The following is a 27,800-nucleotide window of genomic DNA, read 5'->3' as shown; positions in this document are numbered from 1 at the left end:
AACCAAAATGCATGTATTATTTAAATATATACCTTGGCAATGTACTATTTGAATAATACTAAATGAAACCAATGTATTTGAGCGCCCTCCTGTGGCCCTAAAGTGAAATAACACAATTTAGCAACAAGGTATTTCAGAATATTTTTTTACTTTAATTTTTTTTTTTATTGGAACTGCACTGAATGCTAAATGTTCACCTGATACAAGAAACAAATACAAATACTCACGCTAAAAACAAAAGCAAACTTTCCAGGGGGGGGGGGGCTGCCTTGCTCTGCTATGCCAAACTACAAACGGGAGTTTTCCGCTATTGCTTTCGACAAGAGTACAGGATGAGCCTGAACAAAGAAAATAGAAGGAGGAGGAGTAAGTGGGGACACACGTGACGAGGCTTTATAGGAACATCCAAGTGACAGCAATCTAACAGGACTCTGTCAAAGTCTTCAAACACTGGACTGGAGATGTGAATTGTATTTTGTCAGTTCTTCCCCCAGGTCTCGGAGAAAACTGAGGAAAAAAAGAGGCGGGGTTTTCCTGAGTCGTTAACGTTGTCATCACATTGGAATTAATCAACAATCAAGTGCACAATCTTTTGTTTTACTAATCACTAATTGATTTTGTGTTTACAACTATGGGGCCTAAACAACACACATTAGTTGGAGAAGATGGCTGGGTCAAAGGGTGGCGGCTTGGGGATAGAGAAGGGTTTAAAAAAAAAAAAAAAATAGACGCTGGGTTGCTGATGCATGTTCCCAAGACTGCAGTCCCCTCTTCCCCCCCCCCGAAAAATAAAAATATATAAACAAGACGTTCCAAGTACAAATTCCACTGGAACCTGTCGGAATGGGGGCACTGTCTCTTGGTCCCGGTTGAAGGGAGGGAGGGGGGGTGCTGCAAGGGGCTGGGAATGAAGAGGGGTGGGGGGGCCTGGTGGTCCGTTCTGGCCGCTATTGCTCGGTGAGGTGCTCTCTGGGCTCGCCGTGTTTGGAAGGCTGGTTGGGCGACGGGGCCTGCGAGGGGTGGGTACCGGAGGGCAGGGTGTGGGCGATGGGCACCCCGCCGGGCACCATGCCCTCTAGCGCCCCGGCAAGGCCGCCTGGTGCCACGCCCACCACGCCCGGTGGGTATCTGGTGGAAGCAGAGGACAAGTTACTTTCCAAAACTGCACAGTTAGAATGAAAATTAGTTACAAGGTCGGCGGCGAGGCTCGGGAACGGATCCAACAAGTAGAGAGCCCCTTTTGACCTGGCAGTAAGTAGGCGGAGCATAGCGGGAGAAAGGAATCAGCTATCTATATTCATTCCACAATTGGAGGACATTTTCTGCCTGAAAATAAAATGATCCCAAAATATTTGGAAGACAAAATAACCCCCAACAACTTGCTTTATATTTGAAGTAGGTGACTGAGAATCTGTAACAGACACAACAAAATATTCTAAAATAAATCACTTCTTGGAAAATCTCAGCACTTGAATTGTCTTGCAATCGTGGAATGAGCCATATGTTTACTGGGGGGGGGGGGGTTGAAAGGTAAGTTTGGGTGGCGCTCTAGCAGCCACTCCCGGTGCATTTACCTGCTCCCCATCTAGGCGTTTATTTTGTCTTGGGGAAGGCCGGTAGCGACGGCCGGCAGTGTTTGGTTGACGTGGCTGCGTGGAATGACAACAACGCAAGCAGACATGACGACAACGCATTCGCACCTCACACACTTCCACTTCAAGCGTCAAAAGCACGTCACCGCCACATTTTCTGATTTTGCGTGCTTTTGGTTGGACAGCGATGAAGTACACAACATGAAACGAAATTATTTTGGATTTTTCGAATGGTAATTACTCTTCACACTGTTTCTCAAACGACTTGACGAAAACTGCCTTTTCATGTCGATTAAATATGTCAATTATTCATTGTGAGCTCACCTGTAGGCTGCACCGTTGAGTTCGGGATGAACGGCGGGTTGGTCCATCACGGCCCAGGGCGCCGTGGTGACGAAGAACTCCTTGTTGACGCAGTTTCTTAAGCTGTCCGGGATGCGGCCTGTTGCGCGACACCAGGTAAAGGACGCGTCGGTCGACTGCCGGCAGCCCGAGCGTGCGGCCAAGTGCGCCACCTACCTGTAATGGCTCTTCGGATCTCCGTGGCGGCGGCCTCCCTCATCTCCAGGGACGCCTGCTCGCTGTACCAGGCCGTGTGAGGTGTGCAGATCAGGTTGGGCGCGTCTTTCAGGGGGCCTTGAGCAAAGCTGAGCACAAACGATTTCAGGATACTTTGCACGGCGAGAACATTCATGGACCTCTAAGTTCTCCACTGACCTAAAGGGCTCCGTTTCATGGACATCCAAGGCGGCCCCGCGTATCCTCCCCTCCTTCAGGGCCTGGGCCAGGGCCTTCTCGTCCACCAGGCCGCCCCGGGCTGTGTTTACGAGGAATGCTCCCTGACGCATCTACACAGAAACGCACAAGGACGTAGAAAATGCGGCAACATTCGGAGCGATAAAAGCGCACGCACCTGTTTGATGGTGAAGTCGTTGATGAGGTGGTGGTTGTGCTCGTTGAGGTTGCAGTGCAGGGAGACGCAGTCGCTCTGGTACAGAAGGTCCTGCAGGGTGTAGACGCGCTGCACGCCCAGCGAGCGCTCCAGCCCGTCCTGCAGGTACGGGTCGTAGAACAGCACGTTGAAGCCGAACACCTTGGCGCGTACCGCCACCGCCTGCCCCGAACGACCTGATGACAACAGACCGTGCTGTTAAAGATGATTTATGGAAGAGACGATGTGGAACTACAGGACAAGATGTGTTCACTCACCGAATCCGATGAGGCCCAGGGTCTCGCCACGGATGCGCGCGGCGCCGGACGCAACCTCCCGGATCTGCTCCACGCTCTGGACCCGCGTGCCCTCGCGGAGAGCTTGGTAGAGCCACGTGTTCCGCCGGTACAGGTTAAGCACGTGGCACAGGGTGGAGTCGGCCGTCTCCTCCACCGCCGCGGATGGGATGTTGCACACTGCGATGCCTGCGGGTGAGGGTGGATAAATCAGTATTTTTGTATTTGAATTGGAAATTAATTTTTTTTAATTTTCATTCATGAATTTTTATTAGGCATTTTCACAATATTTAGCAATTTAAAAATATTTGCATGAGCCATTTTGTTTTCTTTTTTGCCTTAGTTTTGTTGATGTAATTTACTTCCACGCCACTAGAGGGACTCATGCATTGCGCTGGGAAGCGTCGAAAAATCCGCGGTGAACTTGAACATGGCGTTAGTTGACAGGTAGTCAACAGTTCCGTGCAAGAGCAAAGGCACATGTCTTAAAACTCCATTTATCAGTGCCATGAATGGACTATATAGTGTTTATTCAATTGGATGGGTGGAGAACGGCATCATTTGGATTCATTTTGGATTATTGCACGTGGCGTTTGTTTGGAAATTCTGGATGTGAGGAGGCCAACGCCCGATTGAGGTATTGTTTGATCAACTGTTTTTTTTTTTTTAAATGGCCATTATTTATTGGCGTGCACACATTTGCAAAAAAAACGATGCATTGATAAGATTAAAAAAAAATCGCTTTGCACGCTGAGACGAGTTTGTGGAACAGTGCAAACGCTGCTGCATCTAAAAATAACTTCCATTGGCTGATATCTTTTTTTGTGTGTGTTTGCGAGCTTCATTGCCAAGCCAATTGACCTTTCGTGGACATAATAGCTGTTGAGGCAGAACGCCATCTTAAAGTGACTGAACTTGGTAAAAGTGCTGATGTAAAATCAATGCTTGAAAAATGTGTGGTTAAATTACCATCAAATGCATTGCTGGAATAAAAATAAGCATGTTAGAAAAAACAAAAAATCTTACTTTGGCAAACTGAGTAACAATTAGACAACAGTTTGGCAATTTGAATAGGTTGTGTGTATGCAGACTCAATTAGAGACATTTTTCCTTTTGCATGATTGTAATTTACCTCCATGCCACTAGAGGGACTCATGCATTATACTGGGAAGCATTTCAAACCTATGGTGAACTCAAACATGGCAGCAAGCCAACACTTTTTGACCGCGTGCTTGTCATGTGGATTTTTCCTCCCACGTCTTCAAATGATTGTCCCATCCTACCGAGCTCTCCGGCTGCTTTGATATCGATGTTATCGTATCCGCTGCCGATGCGAATGATGATGCGCAGTGCTTTGAACTTCTCCAGGTCTTCCCTGGTCAGCGTGATGGTGTGGTACATCATGGCCCCCACCGCTTCGTTCAGCACCTGCCAACCAAACGAGATTGTTCAATGTGAGCTCCATGCAAATGTTGGCTCAGCTTTCTTTTTTGTTTTGAATATATCCCGCCCGTTTTAATGGGAAAGTATAAAGAAAAAAAAAACATCGGCAAGATGCAGCAAGCGATCTGCGAGGCCGCGTGTTGTTTTTGGAGTAATAAAAGAGCCACGAGCCAAAGTAATTACAGCGCTGCACGCGGCGCTCCGATAAAACTCGGGTTACCTTCTCGTGAATCTCCTGCGTGGACTGCGCGTCGCAGAAGGCGACGGTGGCCAGGTCTTTGAGGATGGGCATCTCCACCGTGCAGTCGCGTCCGTCCAGCAGCGCCACTAACGGGCGCGGGTGCATGGGCCCGTTCATGATCTGAGGCCGGATGCCTGCAAAGATGGGCGATATTTTATTCGCAGGAGGAAAAATTGAATTGACAAGCTGAAAGAGACTTGATCGTGACATTGATTCCGTTAAATGTCACTATTGTTCAAAGGTTTCTCTGCGAGAATGTAGGCTCACTATTTGGCGAGATCAGAGACACTTTTTGATAGTCTTGATCAATTCTGTTAAATGTCAGCAATTCAAACGACAGTAATTGCGAACGCACCATTCGGACAGATCAAATACATTTGCCAGTTTGATCCGTCGGATGAAAAGTCTGAGAGCCAGAGAAATAGGGGGACCACATTAGCACGAAAGAAGGATAAAAACAAACAAACACAACCCAGGCCGTTAGACCGAAGCGCTCTCAAGAGACGCATCGGCGACAAAGAGGAGAAAAGGAAGGAAGGAAGGAAGGAAGGAAGGTGGCGGGCAAGCGAGCGAGCGGTCCGGCACTGCGGAGGAGGAAGAGGAGGAGTAGGAGGATGAAGAGGACAGTAGCGGAGGTGTCGTCTCTCAGCCTGTTGTCATGGTGATCACTTCATCGCCTTTCAAAGTACTTTGACTTGATTTCAGGCCCACGACGGACCTCGCCGTGAATGTGAATGTCCTCAGACCAATTAAAGACCCGCTGACAAAAAAGTGAAAATACAGTCTTTTCATTTGGCTAAGGATGGATTTAGCTAATGTCGTTTATTTGAACGGCAACAAGAGCCAGACAGAAGTGTAAATAAAAAAATCTAGCGGCGGGTAAAGTTACAGCCTTGAGTGTGTGTGTGTGTGAGAATCATGCAGCAGGCTTTCTGTCTTTTCCTATCTCTCTCTCTCTCTTCCCTCCGGTGTGATAGCATCTCTTGTTTGCTCACTTCTCCCTTTGGCGGTCTTTTTCTCGCCTATCAATCCTCAGCCGTCCCCCCCGGCAACCGCTGCCCCCCCCCCATCCATTTCTTATTCTGTCTTGTTGGCAAGGGGAGAAAAATAACCCCAGTCGTGTCACCGACCTTTGAGTGACAAGCCAAGGCCGAGACTTTTGGCGTTGATACGAATGTTTGAGAGGTCTCGTTTCTTTACGAGATCTTTAGCCGCGTTGACTTTACAAGTGTGCTGTCGCTACGTGCTTCCAAGTTAGCTGCGGCCAATAAATATGAATTGACTTGATGTCTCCGCGGCGTTGACGGTCACTCTCGTTTTCCCTCTTGCGTTCCCGCTCGTTGCTCAACTGTTGCCTCGCGCAGAAGACGGCGGCAGCTGTCGCAGCGGCGCTTGCCAAGGGAGCGCAACACGTGAGCCAGCTCACAACCACCCCAACGCTAATAACCAATGAAATAGCATATTTAATATCGTATGATCATAATGATAATTCAAAAGGCAACAGGGCAAATGGCGGCTTTGTCGTTATTTGGAGACTCCTAAATGCCAAAATGGAAGTGAAGTCGAAAGACTGCCGCCGCTGCTTCTGCTGCCCTTGGTGGATGGAGCCAGCGACACTTAGTCAGAGTTTGGCAGCCCAACGCAGCAGCAGATGAGGCCAGAGTTTCCATTATGTGGCCAGCCTTTTCCTACCACTGCTAGGGAGGGAGGGAGTGGGGGGGGCAGTGTTGGTGGGTGTTTGGCGGGCGGAGAAGAACCAGGAGGGGAGAGGGAAAACACATTTACCAGCAGACGAGCTCTCTCTCCGTGGCATTATCTTCATCTGCTGCTGACGGCTACCTAGCAACGGCAAGCTGCTGATTGCAGGTGGCCAACGTCAACTTGGAGCTTGACCACCCAAAGCTGAGTTAGCCGGCTGACGGCCGTTGCCAAGTCGTACCTTTAGTTGACGAGACCCAAGTTGCCAATATTGCTAGCCCATGACGGATATATTTATTTCTTTTTATCTCTATTTTGCATTGTTTTCCCTTAGCGAAGGGCTGGCTGGCCTTGACACGGACACAACAATCGCTACCTCACATTCTTGGCGACTGGCCCACAGATGTGCACATAGTGGTGTTCCCGCTTTTATTGGGCCAGAGTTCGTACCCCCAGTCTGCTGAATGACTCATTTACAAGAAGAAAAGGCTCCGGCAGCCGGTGGCAGCGCGAGGTCACGGCGTGTGTTTGCGAGTGGGCGCCCACCCCCTGAAAAATTTACGCACAAAGGACGCTTGTCCCACACTGTGCCCCACCCAGCCGTCCGCCGCACCGTCATGGAGCGCACGCCTAGTTTCTTTTATTTGATTTTGGGGGGGCCGGAACAAAAGCTAATGTCAACAGCCTGTGCGCCAAGTTACTACCACGCTAAGTGCTAGCGCGCGGGGATGACAACACGGTGGGCAAGCCCCCCCCTCCCTCACGGACCCTCTCCCCTTGCTCCGTCCCACATGCTCGACTTTATTAAAGGAAACATGCCGCTTGCCTGGAAAATGTTGCCGCCACATTCTTCCTCGCGCTTATAAACGTCGCATGGCGGGGGGTGAGAACAAACCCAGTTGAGGGAAGCAAAAAAAAAAAAGTGGAAAACGATAATCCAAGTATGACCCCTGCTCCCCCAGAACCCCTCCGGCTCCTTCCCTGACCCCCCTGGGTCTGGAAGCTTAGATCACTGGGATCGCAGTCGCATCATTTTGGTCACAGAGATGCAATTTTGGTCCTTTAAAAAGTACCCCCGTGGATGAAAAAAGGCGGCGGGCGGAATGGCTGCTCCTTTCTCCGACAGCGGCGCTCGCCGCTACATCGGGTCTGGACGCGCTCCGGCAGCACGAGACCTCCCTCCCTCCCTCCCTCCTCCTTCTTCCTTTTCCCTCCTTCTTCTTCTCCTCCCTGCTTTTTTGGGGTATGTTTTATTTCTGATCTGGACTGCTCGCACCCCTCCCCTCCCTTCACGCACACACCCCTCTCCTCGATTATTTGGTTTCCTCCACTCCTGCTTTTTTGACAGCTGCATATCAAGCAATTTGTATCCGCTCGACAGTTTTTAGGAGCCTTTTTGAAGCTTAGCAATTTTACATTAAAGTCAATGTAAAGTGAAAACAAGGCTTGTAAATCATTTTGCTATATTCTTGAAAGAATAATGGGAAATCGCTATTAATGAGTGTAGTCTGATTTCTTGGGATGGCGCCTTCGCAATCCCCCAAGCTCATAAATTAAAACAATATTTGTGCGTAAATTGTGGAAACGGGAGACATAGGGGACACGCCCTCCCCCGCCGCGTCCAAGTCGCTCTGTCGGCTGCAGGTGGCCTCCAGATGTGGTGACTTGGGGGGGGGGTCACTCTAGTACATTTTAGGACCTTAGCCCCCCTTCTTTAGTCCCCCCTCTGCAGTGACAGGAGCCATCTGGAGTGACTTCCACAGCCATGTGTGGCCTCCTGATCATAGCAGCAAATAAATTACATTCACGTACTCATCAAGTTGATACCGTGAGATGATACCATTTCACACGGGACTTGCCCTGAGGGGCCCCTTGCTGTGTTTGTTGCATTGATTTACAACACAGGTTGCAGATCAAACCTCAAGACAAGGTTGGGGGTGGGCATGACAAGAAGCGGCGCAAATCGGAAGTTGTACTGTTCGTCAAAGCCGACCAGCTAGTTGGATTAAAACCAAACGCAGTACTTTATTCTCGTTTTATCCCCATCTTTTTCATCCCACCCCCTCAGACTCGGAGACCAAGGTAAATATGCGCGGCAGGTAAAGTGATGGGTAAATCTTAAAAGAGCCCGGTGGCGAGATATGCCACTCTTTACACCCCCCCCTTTTATATTTCACGCTGAGAGAAAGAGAGGGGGTTGTGAATAAAACACACAAGGTTGGCCAACACTTCACAGAGGATATTCAATATCCATGAGCTTTTTCATTTCACACTGATGAATAATTCAGGGTGACCTGCCCACAGCTGAGAGAGAGAGAGAAAAAAGGAAGAAAAGGAGAGAGAGAGGTGGGGGGGAGACACTCCAAAACAAAAAGAAAGAAAAAAGGATGGACGAGGTGTGCAGTTGTCTGTTTTTGCAGCTGTTGCATCAACATGCAAAGACCGACGTCTATGCACTGCTTTTGTTTTATTATCCCTGATTTTGTTGTTGTTGTTTTAGTCGTGGCTAAAAACGAGGCTTTATTCTTCTCTGGCGTGAGTCACCCCTCCCTCACTAGAAAAAAAAAATCATGAAAAATTCAAGAGTATAATGAAAAGCAAACATTGCTATCACCTGGTGGGCCTTGCACTAATTTGTGTAACATCTTTTCACTTTCTGGAGAGGTCAGCTGGCACACACGGCAAAATGTGTTCCTCATTTGCTGACACAGTCGAACATGGAGCAACGCATCGCTCCGGTGGAGGGATCCACTGAGATTTTTTTTTAAGTAATGTGCCAATCTGTGGCACAACCTGTTTATCAAGGCCAAATTTCTCCCCATGTCCTGACATCGGCTCGGATGAAGAAAGACCTGGACCGGCCGCCGGCCAATCACACCAAGACAAACAAACCAATGGCGACGTTGAACTCGTCAATGAGAATAAACATGCATGTTGGAATATGTTTGTAACCTCAGAACTCTGACATGCTAACAAGCACTTGGTCACCGTGCTGCCCTGCTTAAATACACAAAGATTCAATTGCTCCCTTCTACACTGGCTTACATAACTGTCAGCGGCAACGTTGACGAATTCCAGACATTTTTTTTTTCCTAAAAGGATCTGCCATTTTGACAAATGTCCCAGGAAGTTCCGAATAACACCTGGGCGCCGTCAATTGATATTGCCCTAGGCCGCTACAAATTCTCCCGAGTGAAGCCCCGCCCCTTGAACACGCAGCCCCGCTAATACTCCAGCTAAGAAAAGCCCGGCTGAAGATCCTCAGTGGATTATCTCCTGAAGGAAGCCACGTGACGACACACAATTCAACACCTGCGTTAAGCCAATGACGCGGCGAGTTGACGTCACGTGACGTGGAAGCGACCCACCTGCGGTGCTGCTGCTCTGCGGGACGCCACTGGCGGACAACTCCATGGCCGAGGCGCTCGCTGCCTACCTACTTTGGCTGGGAAGATGGTAACTGTCACGACTAAGCCGGACTCCACTGTTTAATACCATTATTGACGCTGCTTAGCCAACCAAGACGTCGCCCTGATGCAAATCCCTCCTACCACCTGATACTTTAGCCACAATCTTAAAGGAGACATATTGAGTGAATTCCAAGAATCAACAACAGTCGGGCCTTGGTTCGAATGAAAACCAGTAGGCTGGAGCATCTCGTACGCTTCGACCACGGCGTCATTGTGTGGGTGTTAATAAGTAATAGGTCTCTCAAATGTAATCAGTCATTGTCAAAGGAATAATGCGTCGCCATTCCTAAATAGGCATGTTTGAACATAAAGGGGGGGGGGGGGGGAAGGAGGGATGCGAGACGAGAGCCTCTTCACCAGTCGACAAGAGCTCCGGGCGTAAAAAAAGAAATCCCTCGAGAAGTGAACGGCAACAAAGAAGTAATTATTTGCGCTCAATTTTCTCTGGCTCGGAGCAGGGGAGAAAAAAAAAAACACAGTAGTGTCTCTTTTCCCCCACTTTCCTTAAATGTGAAGATTATCTACCTTCTGATTGCAACCGGAGCTCAGGTTGCCTGGCAACACGCAATTAAGAAGTATGCTTTCTGATTGTCTGTGTGCAAGGCCCCGGCGTTATCAGACGAAGTCACCCAAGCAACAAATATCAGCGCCATGTAAATGAGTTTGTTGTGCTGCCAGGGTGGCATAACAAAAAAAAGAAATACTATAACCTTGGGAAAAAACAATTTTCTTCACCCAGATTGATTGAACTAGACGCGAAGGAAAACCTTTTCATCCATAAATGGATTTCCAAATCAGCGTCATTGCTATTTAACTTTGATTTTTTTTCTCACGTCAATAAAAGCAAAATAAATATGCATTTATTAACCTTTAAGACGAAAGAGCAGGGAATTGAAGTTCAGTGATTACTGTCAGAAGGATGTTCGGTGAAATGAATAAATAATTAAGATGTACCGCAAATGAACAACAAGGTGTCTATAAAAACTGATTCCTATAATAGCCTATATCTATCATTAGACTAATTGGATTTACAGGCAGTTAAGCACCTGATTAGGAGAGAGTGTAGAGTAAAATAACAAGGACGGCGATATTTACCGGAAGAGAAAGACGCTGGATGCCTGATTTGGTTCAGTCTTCCGAAAAACTAGACTACCGAATAAGACTCAAGTTGATTCTCACCAAGTAAAAACTAAATGTCAATCAACGGAGGGGGGGGGGATAAAGAGAGATTACTGTACTTGTGTCAGGTGTGGTGGTCATGGTCGAGACAATGACTGGGGGACCCGTGCGGCGTCCGACCAACTTGGTGTTGTTGAGGTTTTGCGCTTGGAGAGAGGCGGAGGAAGCCGTGGCAACCGCGTTAGCCTCGGCAGCGGCATTGATCCCTTTCCGGAGGAGTTGCGGGCTGTGAATAGGGCTCGGAGCTGCTATGGGCGAAGCCGGGGGGAGGTTGGGGGCTCGTTTCATCAGCTCCATAGGGGAGTAAGAGCCTGAGAAGGTTTTGGGCGCAGCTCCAGGAGATCCCGGGGCAGGAAGGGGCTGTTGGCCAAGAGCAGACATAGCGAGGCCGGTGTGGGCGTTGTACATGGAAATTGGTCTACCTTGGGGTATGGCGCTGCTATATCCTACGGGACTGACTGGTAAAGCTCCAGCTGCCAGGGGGCGTGGTGCTGGATAAGTGGTGGTCTCCAAAAGATGTTGAGACGGAGCACTGCTGGGTCTTCTCCCGAGAAATTCTCCCAGTCTAGGGGATACCGTTTGGATAGTTGTGGGGGGTTGCTGCATCAGGCCGGGATCCATAGTCAAACCTTGGGGCGGCACGTAATAGTCGTTGCGGTGGCTGAAGCTGTTGGATCGGGTACGCGGTGCCGTTCCAGAACTCTTGTAATTCAACACGACACGGGAAAGAACGCGGGCCTGGGCCAAGTTGGGAGCGACGGAGCGGACGTCATGGTCTTCCATCATACCCAGCATGGAGAGGGAATCAAAGCCATGTTGCAGCAGGAGAGTGATGGTACTTTCAGCCAGACCTTCAGCTCGCAAAAAAGCCAAAAAGGAAGGATCCACCATCCTCTTAGGGTCCGCAGCACTGGGGTGGTGGGGAGGCAATCCGGAGGACATTCCTGCCGTGGCAGCCATCATGGCTGCACTAGGATCATAGTTCGTCTCATAAGGATGTCTTTGGGAGGCTAAGGCTCCGTAAGCACGAGGGAGAGTGCCGTCCATTCCCTGCGAAGTTGGGTCCCCCGCAGAATCGGTGGCGGCCGACTGACGGGGTTCCAGGGACAAGCTTCTGAAATGGTTTAATGTTTGCTGAGCGGAGACAGACTGCTCAGCGCCGTAATTGGGAAGATGGGGCTGAGGTCCGTAGTTTGCGGGTGAAAGGGAGCTGCCAGCAATGCGCTGAGCGTCCAAGATAATCTTAGATCCCAGACTTTCCCTGTACAAACGGCTCAGCTCATGAACAGGAAGGGGAGGAGGAGGAGGCGGGGGAGGAGGCGGCGGGGGTGGAGGCACAGGGATAGGTGTAGAACCAGAGGCCTGCACGGAAGGTGCGACTCTCGCTTGATCCCATAGAGGCTTCAACCCCCTCACGCTCTGTCCGTAATGCGAGGCTGACCTCGTGAGAAGGTTCTGGTTATCCCTGTAAAAGCCAGACTCTTCAGGTGGTTGACCCGTCGAAGCGGCCTGAAAATAACCATGAGGCGGTGCGGTGCCACGGCCTGACATGGCTTGCTTGAAGTAAAGGTTGTCACCAAGATCCAGCTGCGGAATCTTACTCGTGAGCTGTCGCTGCCCTGGTTGGTGAACCGGATCACACGCCGACGATCCGAGGACCGGAACCTGTGTCTTGAGATCCGAGTGTTGCGGAAAGCAACCTTCGCTTCCACCTCCACTTTGTGCCAATGAAGTCCTTAGGTCAGGAATGGTTCCGCAGTAGTGACAGCGACTTATGGCCCCGTCTCTCTGGTCCTCAGACCAAAACGTACCCCACTGGCCTGGAGAACCCCCGAAACGCGACTGCTCACTTGGGTTAGGCATCAGGGAAAACAAAATGGACTACTATAGGAGCGGAAAATAGACATGTGTTGTGTTTCAACTCTCCAATTACATGCACGCCTATCAAAAAGGGAGGAGCGAAGAATGAAACACAACCCACACCTGATCTCCACCTGGAGGCTCCCCCTTATCCTCATGTTCATGCGATCAGGTGGCACCCGACTAAATAATTCAGCCCTCGGAACATTAGAACTTCATACAACTTTGGGGCAAGGTGCTACTACTGCTTGTGCTTGCTTGGATTACTTTGAAGGCCAAAGCACTCCAAGAAGACAACACTAGCGTAACGACAGGGAGGGAAGGAGATGCGCTAATCCAATCGAGTTAACGCACGTCATCTACACTAGGCGCTACGAGGGATTAGCAACCAACCAAAACATGCGCAAATCTGCAGAGAACTTTGCGTCCACCAGACGCCATCTTGAGCAGAAGGATCATCGTAAGAGAGTCACTGGCTGTGCGATGTAACCATACAATAAAATTTTATTTTTACGTCAAAAGGATGAGTGTCATCTACCTGTTCCTCAAAGTCACCTTGCTTAAGCTCCAGATACCATAGAAAGTGCATGGACACAGGATGTTTGCTGTAGACCAACTCTGGAAACGAGATAATTCGGCGCTTTTCTACCCGAGATGCTGCCGTTGGTGATAAACTTGTGTTTACTTGCCGAGAGCGAGTGCAGAGCAAACAAGTGGCAGGAGAAGAACGGCGAGCGCTGATAAATGTGCTTGGGGGAAAAGGAGCTGATAAGGTGCTGAGCGGACAAGCGTTGACTTTGTCACCTTCAAAACACACGGTGACTCCATCTCCATCGTGAGACTTTGTTTTTATTTTACCGATCGAATGCAATAAGCGTACGGGCCGAAGGCTGCTCGAAGCGCAACCCCAATATCATGTCAAGTGATTCATTTCCCACAGTTCATTGGCAAGAAGCAGCCAGTTGCCAAATTTATCTTGTACGCCTCTCTTGAGGTCTGCTCCATAATTAAGTGAGCATGCTATATTACACTGGTGCAACGGGGACTAGCATGAATTATACAGGAACAAAGGAAAAGTGTCAAACGACGATATTTGCTGCCAAAACGGCAACAATGCGCCAGATGTGATCTCTTTCTAGACTTTCCTGGCGACTTTCAGGAATGAACGCGCGACAGCGGGGCAACTTGATTCAATTTCGACTTTCTCGAAAACTTGCTCGCGTTTGCTTGACGCAGCGGAAACCTTTTGAACGGCGACGTTTTACACGTGATTATTTGCCTTCTACTTGTCAAGCCCGTGGCCCGTGCTGCCTGCAGCACAGATGGGGCCGACAGAAGGGGAGCGGCGACGGCCCACTTGCTTTCTGCTCAGACGAGGGAGGGGGGGTGCGTAGCTAAGCCACACTAGAAGGGGGCGGGGCTACGCGAGACGGGGACAAAACCGCAAGCCGCAACGGCAGAGTGGCGCTAATCTGACGTTGAAGTCTGTCCCCGGAAACTAAAAACAAGTGACTAGGTGATTTGTTAAAGATGGCCACATTTTTTCCCCCCCAATTTAACTGAGAGAGAAGAGCGAGCATCGCTCCTTCATCTGCTCTTCATCTTCCTGCCAACGGTGCCAACCTGGATCAAGATGAGTCACGCCAGAGAGGATTTTTAGCCTCACGCCAGAGACAATAACCGGTCAGGGCCTCGCTCGGTGTTTGTTTTTCTCCTTGAGCCGAGATTGTCGTCATGGCGGCCTTATCGTGTCGCTCCATGCGATCGTTGGGACAACTTTTTTCCACTTCTTTTTACCCAACGAGAGGCTCTGCCAAAACCATTTTCTCTATTTTAGGCGGGCTATTGTTTTGGATTCTTATCTAACATTGTATTTTTCTATTAATTGTTCATTTTGGGGAAGGTGTTTTTCTTGTAATTATGGTCTTTTATATTTCCACAATGAAACAATATTTGTGTAATATGTGTTTATTTTTCATAAATTAAATTTTTTGTATTATTTAGATTTTTTTTGGGTAATATTTGTGCAGTTACTCTATTGTTTGTCTTGTCCAAAATTCATTTTACTGCGATCCCTACCTTCACAAATTCGGTCCAGCCGTTGCCTCTTGACTTTGTGTTTGTCGGTGAGAGACATGGCCCCCCCAAAAAAGGACGTCTCGGCTCAACGGGCGGCGGGCGCTGGGGTGGCTTGGGCTTTATGACCGCTGACAAGGTTCAGATGCCTCTAGTGCACTGTGGGCACTGCTCCCCGGGGCATAACGCCTCGGCGCATATACCTAAAGCAAGAGGAAAAAAAACAAAAATAAATATTCTTGACTGCACAAATAATAAGAAAAAAAAACTCGGGAAAATGTAACAACACACGGAGCCCAGTAGAGGGTAGTTAAAAGCAACTCTGTAACTCAATCTCCAGGGAATCAATGCCGTGTCATTCCCCTTTAACAACTTTAAGCGGGAATTTCTTCTTTGCTAATCGCGGCCAATCGTGCACAATTGCGTTGTTGTTTGAGAGAAAACCAAAAAGTCAGACGAGCTGGCTTTTTTTTTTTTTTTTTTTTTTTATCTCCTTGCTGGCACAAATACAGTGCAAGTACAGCAAAAACACACACACACAAAAAGGATTAATTGTTGCACTAAAAAAGTGCTTGTTCAGTACCAGAGGCAGCCTTCCTCCCACCGACTACACAGACGTTTTTGTCTGATGCAAGCAAGCACACAAGCATCACAAATAAAACATGGGGGGGAAGAAAAAAAAAATCCTTGCCTGAGGACTTTCAAGTCCTCTGTGAAAGGAAGCAGTCCAAAAGCACAGCCATCAAATTGTTTACAATGGGGAGGAAACACTCTCAAAAAGTTAAGGTAGCTGCAAATGGCAGTTGGAACTTCAAAAATGATTTTGTTGATGTGCACACGATACTAAATATTAATATATTTTAATGCATGCTGCATTTTTAGGTGATGTATTAGAATGCAAAATGTGCCAAAGAGGGCAAAATGAAAATGAGATGTTGGACGGCTGGCCACGGCGGCTGTCCGTCAGTGGGGGGATTTGGCGGCCAAGCGGTGGTTTCAATTAGCCACGAGCCGAAACACTTAGCGGCCTCGTTAGTCGATTAATGGATTTCGCCGCAGACGGGTACTTGACAAGTGATCGATCGCCATTGTTGCTTGTGGTCATTTAAGCGAGTGCTGGTGAAACGTTCTTGCGGCTCTTTGGACATTTCCAATATTTAAGAAGCATCAAAAGACTCGGCGGTTGCCGTGAGGAGTCTGAAATATGTTGCTCTTGGATGTTGGGCCATGGGCAAGCACGATCATCGGCCTTCGATTGATGAAGGGGGTGGTATCAATTAGCATCCAGCAGAAAAACACTTAGCTGCCTCATTAGTGGATTAATGGATTAGTGGCAGACGAGTACTTGACAAGTGATTGATCGCCCTTGGTGCTAGTTTAGAAAAGCTCAACCAACCTCAGCAACTTAGCAATCTGATCGATTGCTCTTACGAAGACAAAGCGTCCGAGAGAAACTCCGCTCAGCGGGCATCTCTGGATGCGACTGAATTATTCAAAAGGTCACGACCACCTACTTGCTGTGTGAGCCCGACGCTCGGATGCTGCGAGGGAGGCCCGATGCCAAAGGAAGTAATTCGGAGGACTCATCAATTTTACCCTCAAACGCATCCAGAGTTAATTGGCTACAATTAATTAGCTGACATTAAGCCACCGGGGGTAGTTGGAAGGTTTATGATAAATCTTAGGATGGAAGGTGATGAGGAGACACTTGCGCTGATGCACGAAGAGCAATACATCTCCACGAGTGTCAGTCAAGTGTCACGGGGCTGAGATATACTTCCTCCGATGCCAGAGTGATGGATGAGTTCGGAAAATCCATACAGTCGTCTATTTATATTCCAAACAACCGGGCACCATAATGTGAGATTTCCGAACGAGTTCCGCAATATGCGTGGGCAGGTGACAACTTGACACAAAGTAAAATTGGCTGGAAAACCGTGCCAAGAAAAATGCTTCCCACTTGCGGCATCGGGAATGATGCTTGCGTTTAAGAAAGCTATCTTCGCCGAGAACTAGCCAATCGATACGCTTGCAAAGTTCCAGCAGGCGAGGTTATCTGTGTGTAGCAGAAGCCAGGAAAAAAAATCCAGAACAGGAAAAACCGCCTGCAGCGTGCCAACCTGTTTAGCACAGGGAAGGTGTGGCGTTACCCAATGCCAACAGCAAAAGGCCAGCCGGGCTCAGCCGGCCGCTCGGTCCCAGCTCAGCTCCCTTTGCGTCCTTCCAGGAAAAGGTGATTCAGAGATTCCCACTCCTAAAATTGAGGTGCTTCCACCCCCCGTCCTCTCTGGAATGTGCCCACAAACTTCCCGCGGGATGGTTGAGACAGCCTGTGCTGCTGTACACGGGGCTTTGCATTGGGAGCGTGCCAGTTCAAACAATGTGCTGATAGAGTCCAGAGTACAAGCGCTGAACCGAGTTGCAAAACACGGACGAGGACTCGCGCCGGCAGGAATGCTCAAAAGGATCATTCCAGGTTTAGAGTCCTCAGTTATGGCCCGCACTAGTGTTCTGCCGTTCGATTCTGGGGCGAAAGGTGACTATCCTGCCACCAAGCAACCCCTGCTGATCACGACGGGCTCACAAGACAAGGTTGACCCCCACCCCCTCCTCATCCCTGTTCTCCCCCAAGCACATGGTCCTATCATCTCCAGCTCGACTAATACACCACGCTTCAAGCCACCAGCACTAACACACACAGACTGGCACTTCTCACTCAATTAATCTTGGCCCAACCTTGCAGCTGGGAGATAAATGGTGGTGGCGTCTCAGCAGCGTGCTCCTTGTTTCGCCGTATGTAGAACAGGTCTCCCGAGGATGGCCAGCCCTTCCGCCACGGATCCCAAGTGCTCCCACGCTAAACGATGACTGTCAGGATGGGCTTGACACAGCATTTTTTTTCCTCCCTATTGGCCGTGTTACCGTCGTGCGCGGATGAAACTGCGAGTCAGGATTCCGAGACGGAAAAGCTTCAGTGACAATGCCGGCGTTCGCGTGACGGCTGTAGTAGTCCATTTCCCAAGGCCATTCGAGCTGAAAGCCTGCCGTAAATCATGCCAATGAGCCATCTTATCCGGACAGACATGACAATCCTTTTAACACTTGACACCCCCCCCCCTCCCAGCTAGTGATTATGGTCTCTCCCATCTAAGGACATCGCATCTGACTCCCCCTTTCGTTTTCTTTTACAGGCTCCGCTTCAGGCTTGGATGCAGGTGTTACAGTTACAAGTGAAAAATGACCGTCAGAGTGCACTTGGCCCGACGGATTAACTGCCGAGTGAAAAAAAGTGCTGATGGGCAACAAAAGAATGGAAACAGCGATTCATCACTGTGACACGCAGATCAAAGCTGTGCGTTTCTCAAAGCGCACTGCTTGAGTTACTGCGGAGCGCCGGCGTGGAGGCAGTCACTGAGATAAAGATGCCTCCAACCTTGGATTGAGTCCAACGCGGCCGCATCCTCCGCGTCCAAAGAGGTAGCGCGTTCTGTTTCCTGAGTGGTCTTTTTTTATCAATTTCTTAAGCAAAGCACCCCCCACCCTAAAAAAAAAACTGAACACCATTGTGTTTATGATGAGACGGCATTTCCGCGGGTATCGGTGCGGAAATGAAATCACTTATTGCACAAGTGGCTCGTTTTGATTTTTAACGCTGGGCTCACAAAAGGAAAATAAGGCTTGGAATGAAAGTAGGGTCAACAATTAATTACTGTCATTAATTAGAGTAACTGAATATTGGTAAGTAGTGCAATTGACATAATCGTTCATTAGCTAATTAATTGATTGAGCAACTCTGCAATTTTCCGAGTTTCTCTCTGCATTTGAACAACAACTAGCTGTGCTTATCCACGTGGGGCATTGAAACGGATCCGATTCATTTTGCGCGAATGGGGGTCACATAGACATATACTAAAATAGCCCAACGAGGCCTCCTCCTCCTCGGGCCCAATTGCTCCCACGCAGAGACACGTAGCAGTCGATGGGATGGATGAATGGATGAATGACGCAGATTGAAAAGAAAGAACGAGCGCCTCAGGGTTGAGGTCACGGCGCAGTTTCGGCGGCAAACCGCTTGTGAATGTTGCATTCTCGTATTAATATTATATCCTTGTGACATTGAATTGTTTTCTATGTTATTCGTTCCTCTGCAAACGTCCTTAGTTGGCCTCGGTTCTCTCTGATACAAAATGTTTCCCGACGCACACACCTACAGCTTTGCCAACAAACATGACCGAGACCTCCTCCTTCTTGGAGTTGGACTCCCACTCACCTCTACCTGGCTCGCTCAGTGTGCTCTACAGAAAAATCCGACCCAACCTCGTGTTCAAACAGGACTACGTTATTTACAATACTAGTTAATTGGCGTCACAGGCCGCAATATGGCGGCGGGTCTTAAAAGATTAGTTCAAATGATCTGAAACAGATTCTGGCAGACGGCTTTGTGAACTCTCTGGGATTCCAAAACTGTCTTTTGAGGTCCGACCCCCAGCCCCCCATCCATCCATCTGGTCCCAGACTGAACAGCCCCAGCACTTGCCACATACAGAGGGGCCGGATTAAATCAAGTGCTGAGAGGAGCAGGTCCCCAATTTCCCTTGCAAGAACCACTTGAGCGTCTGCTGTGCACCCCCTCCTTATTATGAAAGCAGAAGGCTGAAGTCAATCGGGGAGGGCCCTCGGGGATCGCCCCCCTCCCGGTGAGCGCCACCCCGACAGGGTGAGGGTGGGACGTGACCAAGATGACCGCAATAACGGGAGGGCTTGTTTGGCCATTGTTTAACAGCTGATGGAAATTGGAAGCGCGAGGCAACGGGACACACATTAAGCGCGCTTGAATGATAGCGCAAAGCTAGCTGAATTAACTCCGTATATCAAGCCTGGTCGGAGGGGCCTGATCTAATTGGGGGGAGGGTCGAGGGGGGGGAGTAACCCAACATTTCTATCTTCCGCCATTAAAGTTAACCACTTCTCCCCTCGCTCTCTCTCCAGAGCCATAAAGCTGCCAGGAGGACGCCTGATTTATCCCGCACCCTGGCCTGGGCTTCTGTCTTAACTATCGCATGCCTTCAATTAATTTTTTTTTCCTTTTCTCCAGCATCCCCTCTCTCTTAAATGTGATGAGATTGCGGCATACCACAGTGGAGGAGAGGTAGGGTCGTTTGACAAAAACTGCTGACTCGGGTTAATGCAGAATTTCCTTAATAAGTGCTGAAACCTGCCTGCGAAAGCACAAAGAAAAATTTCAAATGACTTTCCCCTGCTGCAGAGGTAATTAAAGAGTCATCAAGCCGGCGTGTTATCAACCAAGTAAATGACGGAGTGACTGAAGCAAACACAGCGGAGGCATCTTTACGAGATGGACGACACCAAATCCATTTGTCCGCCTACCCGCCGCCCACTCGTCGCCGCTTTGTACCTTTCAACGCCGCCAGTCAGACAATACTGAGGCTGAAACTTCCAGCGACCAAACAAGCCACTAGTCCATCTCAGGAGGATCTTAGGTACTTCCCTCCAGTCACCTGATAGCTTTCAGTTTTCCCTCCGTGTTGTGTCGGGAGCGTCGTCTCTCTTCCCACGAGGTGGTCGGATGGATTGTCACTTTGTCTCGCACGGCTTTTGTGCTCGGTAAACAGAAAATATCCAAGCGAGCCAACACTACTTGTCTTTTCCAGACACACCCTTACAAAACATGGCACAGGGTCTTAATGAGGCTCAGAAGCTTTTGGAATTTCTCCCGCCTAATTTGGCATGCTTCGTTTGAGCCGAGTTCTCTCTCGCACGCTCTCCGCAGACCTCACATCCTAAAACGCCGAGGCTTAATGAATCGACGTAAACAAAGGACAAACAAAACTTTGCACCGCAAATATTGTTTTCTCGAGCCCCCAATTATCTTCAGTCTCAGTCCGAAAGCCAATCCGCTGTGCTCCCTCCGCACAATCCGCTCTGCTTGAACAATTGACTTTTGTTCATTAAAGTTTGTAGGATACGTGGATAAGTCTCATTTTGACGATTGTTCCTAAAGTTTCCAAAGGCCTGCGTGATATAAACAAAAAGGTACTATGTCATACGAGTTAGCCCCTAATGGTGACATCCATCACATGGGTTCTGGATGTCAAGGACCCACAGGAGCTTCTGCTAAACGTAACCTCAGGTGATAGAGCTCCATTGAGCCGTCTGCTCTCTTAACAGCAACCGGGCTCGGGCCCAAGTGGAGCAGACTCATTGCATTTCTCAACAGGCAATGTGAGTGGCCCTTGGTCTTGCTCTACTGCATCTTGCACTCAACTGGACCGATCAAGTCCTGAGATTAGGATTCAAATTAGCATTGGCATTCATTAGTTCAAATGGTATGGCTAACGCCTAGTACGAGAGTCAAGCTCCCAAAGAACTCAGTTAATCTTGCGTAACTAGGACATGAAGGCAACATTTTGTAAACACGAGGCGGCCGTCTCCTCGCCTCCCTTTGCGCGCTTTACGCAAGCAAACTCCGCGAGTCATTACCCAACATGAGCTCATCATTAGAGCAATCATCATTCACTGTTATGGATGATGTAATTGCGCCATTAATCAGGGGGGGGGGGGGAGCCACAGCGGCAATATACGAGTCTCATCGTCACAAATGCGAACGTTAAAAGACACGGCGGTTGTAGTTTAGCGTCGGATTTACACGTCACGGATCGAGGGACGTGATTGCGAAATTTGTAGATGGGAATAGGTTCTGATTTTGATCTGTAGGGATTCAGAAAATAATTTACTGTCTTAAACGCTGTCAAGAAATGTATCGCCGGGCGGGCAACAAAAACGGCGGGAACCGTACTCGGATATTTTCCTCGGCTGCCTTCCTCCCCCGGATTGCACTTAAGGCGATGTCTTTCTGAGTAGCTTAAGAGTGGGAGAGCTTGAGAATGTATATGTCGCACCCCAAAATGGGACCTAAGTGCTTGGCGTCTCAGTGGCAACCTACACACATAACAACAAAATGGTTTCTGGCTACAGTTGAGATGCTGGCAGAGCTTCATAAGGTTTAACAGCGGCTGCCGGGACCCAAACACAATACGCCCGGAACGGAGAATGGCAAGAAACCATTGTAAGGAATTTCCGATGTGATGCTTGGGGGAGCTTATGCGTTCACCTTGTTGAAGTGACATTTGAATAAGCGGCAGCTATTTTCTCTCGTTTCTCGACACACACACCTCATCTTCCCTTGCCGCTTCTTGTGTGTCGCCATAATTTGAAGCTGTCACAAACAAATCCTCTGCACAGAACCTTGCCAAATGTCAGGTCCCATCAAACTGGGATGACGGGTTTCGGAATTTAGAAAAAAAAAACAAACGGGACCTTGGAAACTTTAGTCGAAAAAAACACGGGAGTCTGAGCGCCCCGTGAATATTTATGAGCGTCCGCCATTCACTTCTTGGAGACGACAGACTGAGCTTGCTGATCTGACAGTCGCCTGACTCCAAATATTCTAAGTATGGCTCAGCTCCAGCTTACGCCATGTATGTATTCCATCGGTTGACGGGAAACTATGCGAGCTCGGGAAATTGAGTTGTTTGCTTTTGTCAAGTATGAAAGGCTGGTTGAGTTAGCACACTTTGACGTGGTTAGCTGCTGTCTCCATTTTTAATCAATGACAGCTTAATGAATTGGTATATTAAATTTGCCACTGAACCTGATTTTTGGGCGGTGTTGATGTGGCGGGCTGGACTTGGCCCTTAACGAAGCGACGACTAAAATCTGCCTTGTACTCTTAACAGGAATGGGATGCCCTGTTGGAAGGACACATTTTTCCAATGACATCATCACCAATGATGGATCCAAAACGGCCTTCAAGATGGAGGGAGCTCCTGTCTTGCTGCCTGCTGTTTGCGCGGCCATCGTCTAATCTGTGCTGTTGCAGCTGCACATTATGTCACCATGTCCAGCAGGCCAGACTTTTTTCCAGACAAGGGTGGGGGGGATGGCGGCGGAGCAGGGGGGGGCTCCTTTCTCTCTTCTTTTTCTTGCACCGGGCAAAGGATCAGAGGCTTTAACATGGCTGCCAGGGAGGCAACAGCCATTTAATAACAATGCAATCGTTGCTCACAGCGGTAGTCCGGTGTCGCTCAATACACCCCGCCGTGTGCAGATGGTACATTGTCTGCGCTATCCCAAAACATTACCCGTCTCTCTCCGAGATTTGTCGTCGATATTTAACCCTCTTCCTGACAGAATCAACAAGCAAGAAAGAAAGGCGGGATTTTTTTTTTTTCGCCTCCCGCAGCGGACGGACATCTGGAGGAGGCGTTTCCGTGTACAAACAGAAAGAGTCCAGGCCGCAATTGTCAAGCGCCCAAGGACGTAACAGGCTTTCATTAGCATACAAAAAGAGAGAGATGGTGGTGGTGGGTGGCGGCGCTTCCGTTCAAATCAACACACTTAATGTCGCCATAAGGCAGTCACCTTGCCAAGTTATCCCGAAAACTCATTCGAGGGCAATTACGCCACATTTTGATGAAAACGACCGGCGAAACGGCGTCGCGGCGGCCATTTCGCAAAGGTGGATGTTCATTACGTGCCAGCAGGGAAGAGCTTGGCCTTAATAGAGCGGCGGCCATAAACATCGCTCATCATCACCGGGCCTGCCATTTGATCTCCCGTCGTGGGGATTGCAGGGGCCGGGCATCTTCATTTCGCCGTGTGTTTACTCGCTAATGGACTCGGCCCAAAAAGTTGCTAGCGGCGGACAAAGCCGACGCGCCCGACGGAGCTGTGATTAACGAGTGAATTACAAAAACAACTCGCGGTCACCTTCCTTAACTTTGTGATGGATGTTCCAAACGCGGAGATTCCGACGGCTTTGGGTAATAATGGCGACGCTCCACCTGTGCGTCGCTGCGTTCCGGCTCTTCTAATCGGAATCAACGCTTCCATAAATCAGCAAATGCCGCAATTAGCAGTCATAACACTTTAGCCGGCGGGCGATGCTTTACGGCCTGCCCGACGCGAGCGACTGTAGTCGGGCGTCTGCGAAATCTCTGTTAAGCGCTTGCCCCACTTTGTCTCCGCCGTCACGGGCAGTTTACGAGGCTGCAAATGAGGCTCGCCATCTGTCCCACCTCGATGAGAGTTTTGCGCAGCTTTGACATGCCTGACTTCCCCCTCGTGCTGCAGCGCAAATGTTTGGAGACATTACATAAGCAGCGAGACCTTCACTCGGCTCGACGGGGGGGGATGAAGAGCTCCTCTTTGACTCCTGAGTAGCGGTGCGTTCAAGCAAACAATGGCACTCCTGGTGTGATCCCGGGTTACGTTCTGGGCCTCGTCGTGACTATCCCTTGTTGATATTCTTCAGGGAATGGACGGTTTAGCTCAGTGACCCTTACCGCTGTGAGCTGCACCCCTAGAAGGAGTCAAATATTTTCTGCCAAAATGAAATGCATAGCGAAACATATAGGACTTGTTGGAAACTAAGGTAGCAACCCCATTGCTTCTTCTGGTCTTGGCTTTCAGACATGATCATTAGCAGGACTGATCTGCATATACAAAGTGCTGAGCGGCACATAGCAGGAGATAAAATAGCGCAGCCACGCCGCCGTTACCATGGCGGCCCTTCACCCCCACTTTGCTGCCTGCGCTGTAATTAACCGTGCTCAGCAATTTTCCTCCTCTGTATTGGGCTCATGTTTTCCTTATGTGCATAAGAAACAGGCTAATTCTCTCAAATGAGAATCGCTACTGAATTGCTATTCAACGAAAAAAAAAAAAACACAAGGCCAAGCGAATGATGGCCAAATAATAAGCATGCCCCAATCCAATAAATCCACTTAGCGGTTCTGTAAACACTTGAAAAAGAAGCCTGTTGAGTTCTTATCTCCAGAATAAAAACCAAGGGCAACACAGGGGTGGATATCGCAAATCACATTCCGAGGACATGAAATTAAGCCGTCCTCTCAAAACATTTGGCCGTTGCACAGTCTAACCTTGAAACCGCATTTATCTTCTTTGTCAGGGGAAGCCATAACCTCCTCCAAGCTCCTCGAAAAAAAGGAGCGCTTTCGCGTGACTACAATGGCTCCGGCGAGGTAATTATTCAATATGATCCTTGGCTGCGGCTCGTGATACCTTGTAATTTCATTTCACTTAGGTCTGTTTTGCGGCGCAACGCACAATGAGGCGTCCCAAAAGGCCACTTCCTCCGTAAGATAATAAAGGCCTTTTGTGCTCGCCTTTGAGAAATCCTTGGTGGATTACGCCAGAGCACATCAATTAATACGCATTAAATGAAAAGAGTATGAAGTTGTAAGAATATAATCGCTTTGAATTTAGTCCGCCTGACGACGCGACGTCATCCACGAGGGGTGTGGAGGGGGGGCTCCGTGCTTAACGAAAGGACGTGACCTAGTAAAGATAGAGGTAGCCCGTGTTCGCTCGCCGACCACAATGACTTGCGGCAAAAAAAAATAGACAGCATCGATAGGCTGGTGTAAGACTTATCGCTGGATCTTCTCCCTTTGAGGAGCTCAGCGCTTACTGTCACTGCGATAAGGACATCCATAGCTCCAATTATCCTCTCACCTACACAAAACACAATCGTATCAACTGTCAGGAAAGTGGGCCGAGCAGATGACACGAAGAAAGTTCGATGCCTCCGTTCCACTTGAGCACTTTTTAAGTTATTCCCCGCCGTGTCCGAAATAAAAACAAACGCTTTATCATTGCCTAACCATTCTAATGACTTTTAATTAGCCTTATTTGACATCCACGTTGCAGACGGCACCAGGTAATAAATATCGTACCGTCTGATTAAATCGTGCTTTTGCGAAGCTGTCAAAAAAAAGCACGAGCGAAACATGTCATTTGTAATATATTTGACGCCTCAGCCCGGAAGGTACGCGACGGCGCTGACACACGTTGGCTCGCTTGCAGGCACTTGTAAGGGAGAGCCGCTGCCGTAAATCCCAGCTAATGGTGGCCAGCGAGGGAACTTTTTAACGCGGAACTTAGAGAAGCCGCCGTTATTCACCCATGGAAGGAGAGAGCACAAGGAGGGTGGCGAGGGGGGGATGGGGGGGGCGTTTCAGCCAAGGGTTTGACGGATGGTAATAAATATTGCACGGCGCCAACAGGGGTCCCTCTTAGAGAGCCGTTCAATTGCCATGAGTGATAGGTCGCTGCTGGGCAACACACGGTGGAGGATGGCGGAGGGCGCATTCCTCTCCAGGGGGAGTCTGTTCTAGTAGCTCGACAGCAGACATTTTTTACCGCTAAGGGAGAAGAGGAAAAAAACAGGAAGCGGGCCGCTCGTTTAACTTCTGTCGAATAACTTTGTAGGATTAACAGCCCGCTTTGATGGAGTTCATGGAACTGTCCACCATTTTAACTACTTCCTTGGCAACAACAGAGCTGATGGAGGACCCCTGTGTATCTGGACAGTGGGGAACTCAACTGAGCCCATATTTAGTGCAGACCCCCCCCCCAAAAAAAGGGCTTACCTTAAACAGTGAGCTTCAGCTGTTAACTTCCTACCATTATTAAGACCATTCTCTGGATCATCTTAACAGGTTTACCACGATGCTTTCTTCATTGACAGGACCCAAAGGAACCTTACCTGCCTGTGGAACTTCTACTGGAATCTTCCATCATGCAGAAGATCACTGTCAAGCCAGCGTGCTATCAGCCAGTAGGCCAATGCGAGGTACTCCTCTGCTAACATGTCTCCTGAAAATGAGGAGGGTGTTTGGGCGGAATCTCTGGGTGGGTACTTTTTTCGGCTAACAGCTTTAGTTATGGTCTACTGGGGGAAAGGGGGCGGTGTGAGTTACTGGGGATTTACTCTATAGTTCTTCTACCAAGTGTGAAGGTTGTTCAACAAATAATGATGACTAATTTCAGGAAGGAAATCTTACTATTTTTGAAGCTGGTGCTAAACCACAACAAACTGCAGCAGCAAACTCTTAGCGCAGACACTAGCTTGTTGCATAAAGACAGCATAAACAATCCATAACAAAGAAAGTGTCAAAGACCTGGAGGGCCTCACTCACCAGGGGAGGGTTCATGGCGAGGGCATCTGACAAAACACAAGGTCAGGGTCATTTCCACACGACAGATGCGACAATTTAGCGGCTAACTGTAGTGTGTTTAAGTAATTGGGAGCCATTTTCTTCGTGAATCTTTTACACCGATTTGAACATTCCATAATCACATTTTACCCCTAAACCTTGTATTATATAGTAATTAACAAGTCCACTATTGTTATTACGTAGTTATAAAAGTCTAATCACAGTATGACGCCTTTATACCTGCTGTTGCATCTTCATGTGACTTTTAATCGCCGGGTCAGATGACCTTTTGAACTAGAGCACTTCGCGTACCTGCCCGAAAAATAGGAAATACGAGGACTGGCGGGAAAAGGTCAACGTTTTTCTTTACTACTCACCGCGCTTGTTTTGCGGCGACATGAGGTCCGAAGAATGGCCGGCATATGGTTGAGCTCTCCCGAGGAACCTGACTGAGGTGACCAGCGGGAGTTGTGGTCGTGCCGGATGGCGCCCACCGCGGCACATTTTGAGGACCACCACAACTATTTTAACGGCTTTAAGGGGCCATTCGTCGGACTACATTTCTAACTTCGCCATGCTAACATGTTCGCTATTTTGGCTTAGATGGAGATACGGGGGGGTCAAGCTAGCCCTCGCAACGGAGCTAATGAACCAAGGTGGCGGACATTAACGCGGGGGGAGGCGCCCTGTCAGTTGGACCGACCCGACGCTTCCCTCCACGGCAAGCTGGCCACACATGGCCGCTCGACCGAGGGGAGGCTGCTTCCAAACATCGCCGCGAACTGAATTGAAACACCGTCTTCGCTCCAGTTACCTTCTCGAACTGTGAAAACGGGGTAAGTTGACTTTTCCTAGGCGCACGTCTTCGTCGTTGTCGTCTTCGTGGTGGTCAACAGCGGGGGCAGCATCATCCGTAATTCAGGATTCCACTTTATTAATCCTCCAGGAAAAGATGGAATCGTCTTCCTCCTCC

General features: G+C 49.0%; 1 protein-coding gene and 1 long non-coding RNA gene across 3 annotated transcripts; one reads left to right on the top strand and one right to left on the bottom strand.

The window, feature by feature from the left end:
- Positions 1-131: 131 nt before the first annotated feature.
- ctbp2l (C-terminal binding protein 2, like) lies at positions 132-12,840 on the bottom strand. Of its 2 annotated transcripts, XM_088360784.1 has the most exons (10): positions 10,910-12,840; positions 4,483-4,637; positions 4,103-4,247; positions 2,802-3,008; positions 2,506-2,720; positions 2,310-2,440; positions 2,112-2,239; positions 1,917-2,034; positions 1,575-1,649; positions 983-1,128 (listed from the first exon to the last, which is right to left on the bottom strand). In XM_088360784.1, exons 1-9 carry the CDS (start codon positions 12,711-12,713, stop codon positions 1,586-1,588), a joined length of 2,967 nt encoding a protein of 988 aa, XP_088216910.1. In that variant the 5' UTR covers positions 12,714-12,840; the 3' UTR covers positions 983-1,128; positions 1,575-1,585. The 2 variants fall into 2 exon arrangements, with proteins under 2 accessions (XP_088216909.1, XP_088216910.1); XM_088360783.1 differs by lacking the exon at positions 1,575-1,649 and having other exon boundaries at positions 132-1,128; positions 10,910-12,820.
- On the top strand, positions 3,258-27,800 carry LOC148382823 (uncharacterized). Its single transcript, XR_015854207.1, has 5 exons — positions 3,258-3,456; positions 17,978-18,263; positions 19,882-19,935; positions 20,053-20,287; positions 22,544-27,800. It is a non-coding gene; the product is annotated as an uncharacterized LOC148382823 (long non-coding RNA).

Source organism: Syngnathus floridae, chromosome 18, assembly GCF_059516105.1.
Source record: "Syngnathus floridae isolate MCC-2025c chromosome 18, RoL_Sflo_1.0, whole genome shotgun sequence".
Taxonomy (NCBI): domain Eukaryota; kingdom Metazoa; phylum Chordata; class Actinopteri; order Syngnathiformes; family Syngnathidae; genus Syngnathus; species Syngnathus floridae.
Note: the sequence above shows the minus strand (reverse complement) of the source record. Positions and strands in the feature narration are given on the sequence as shown.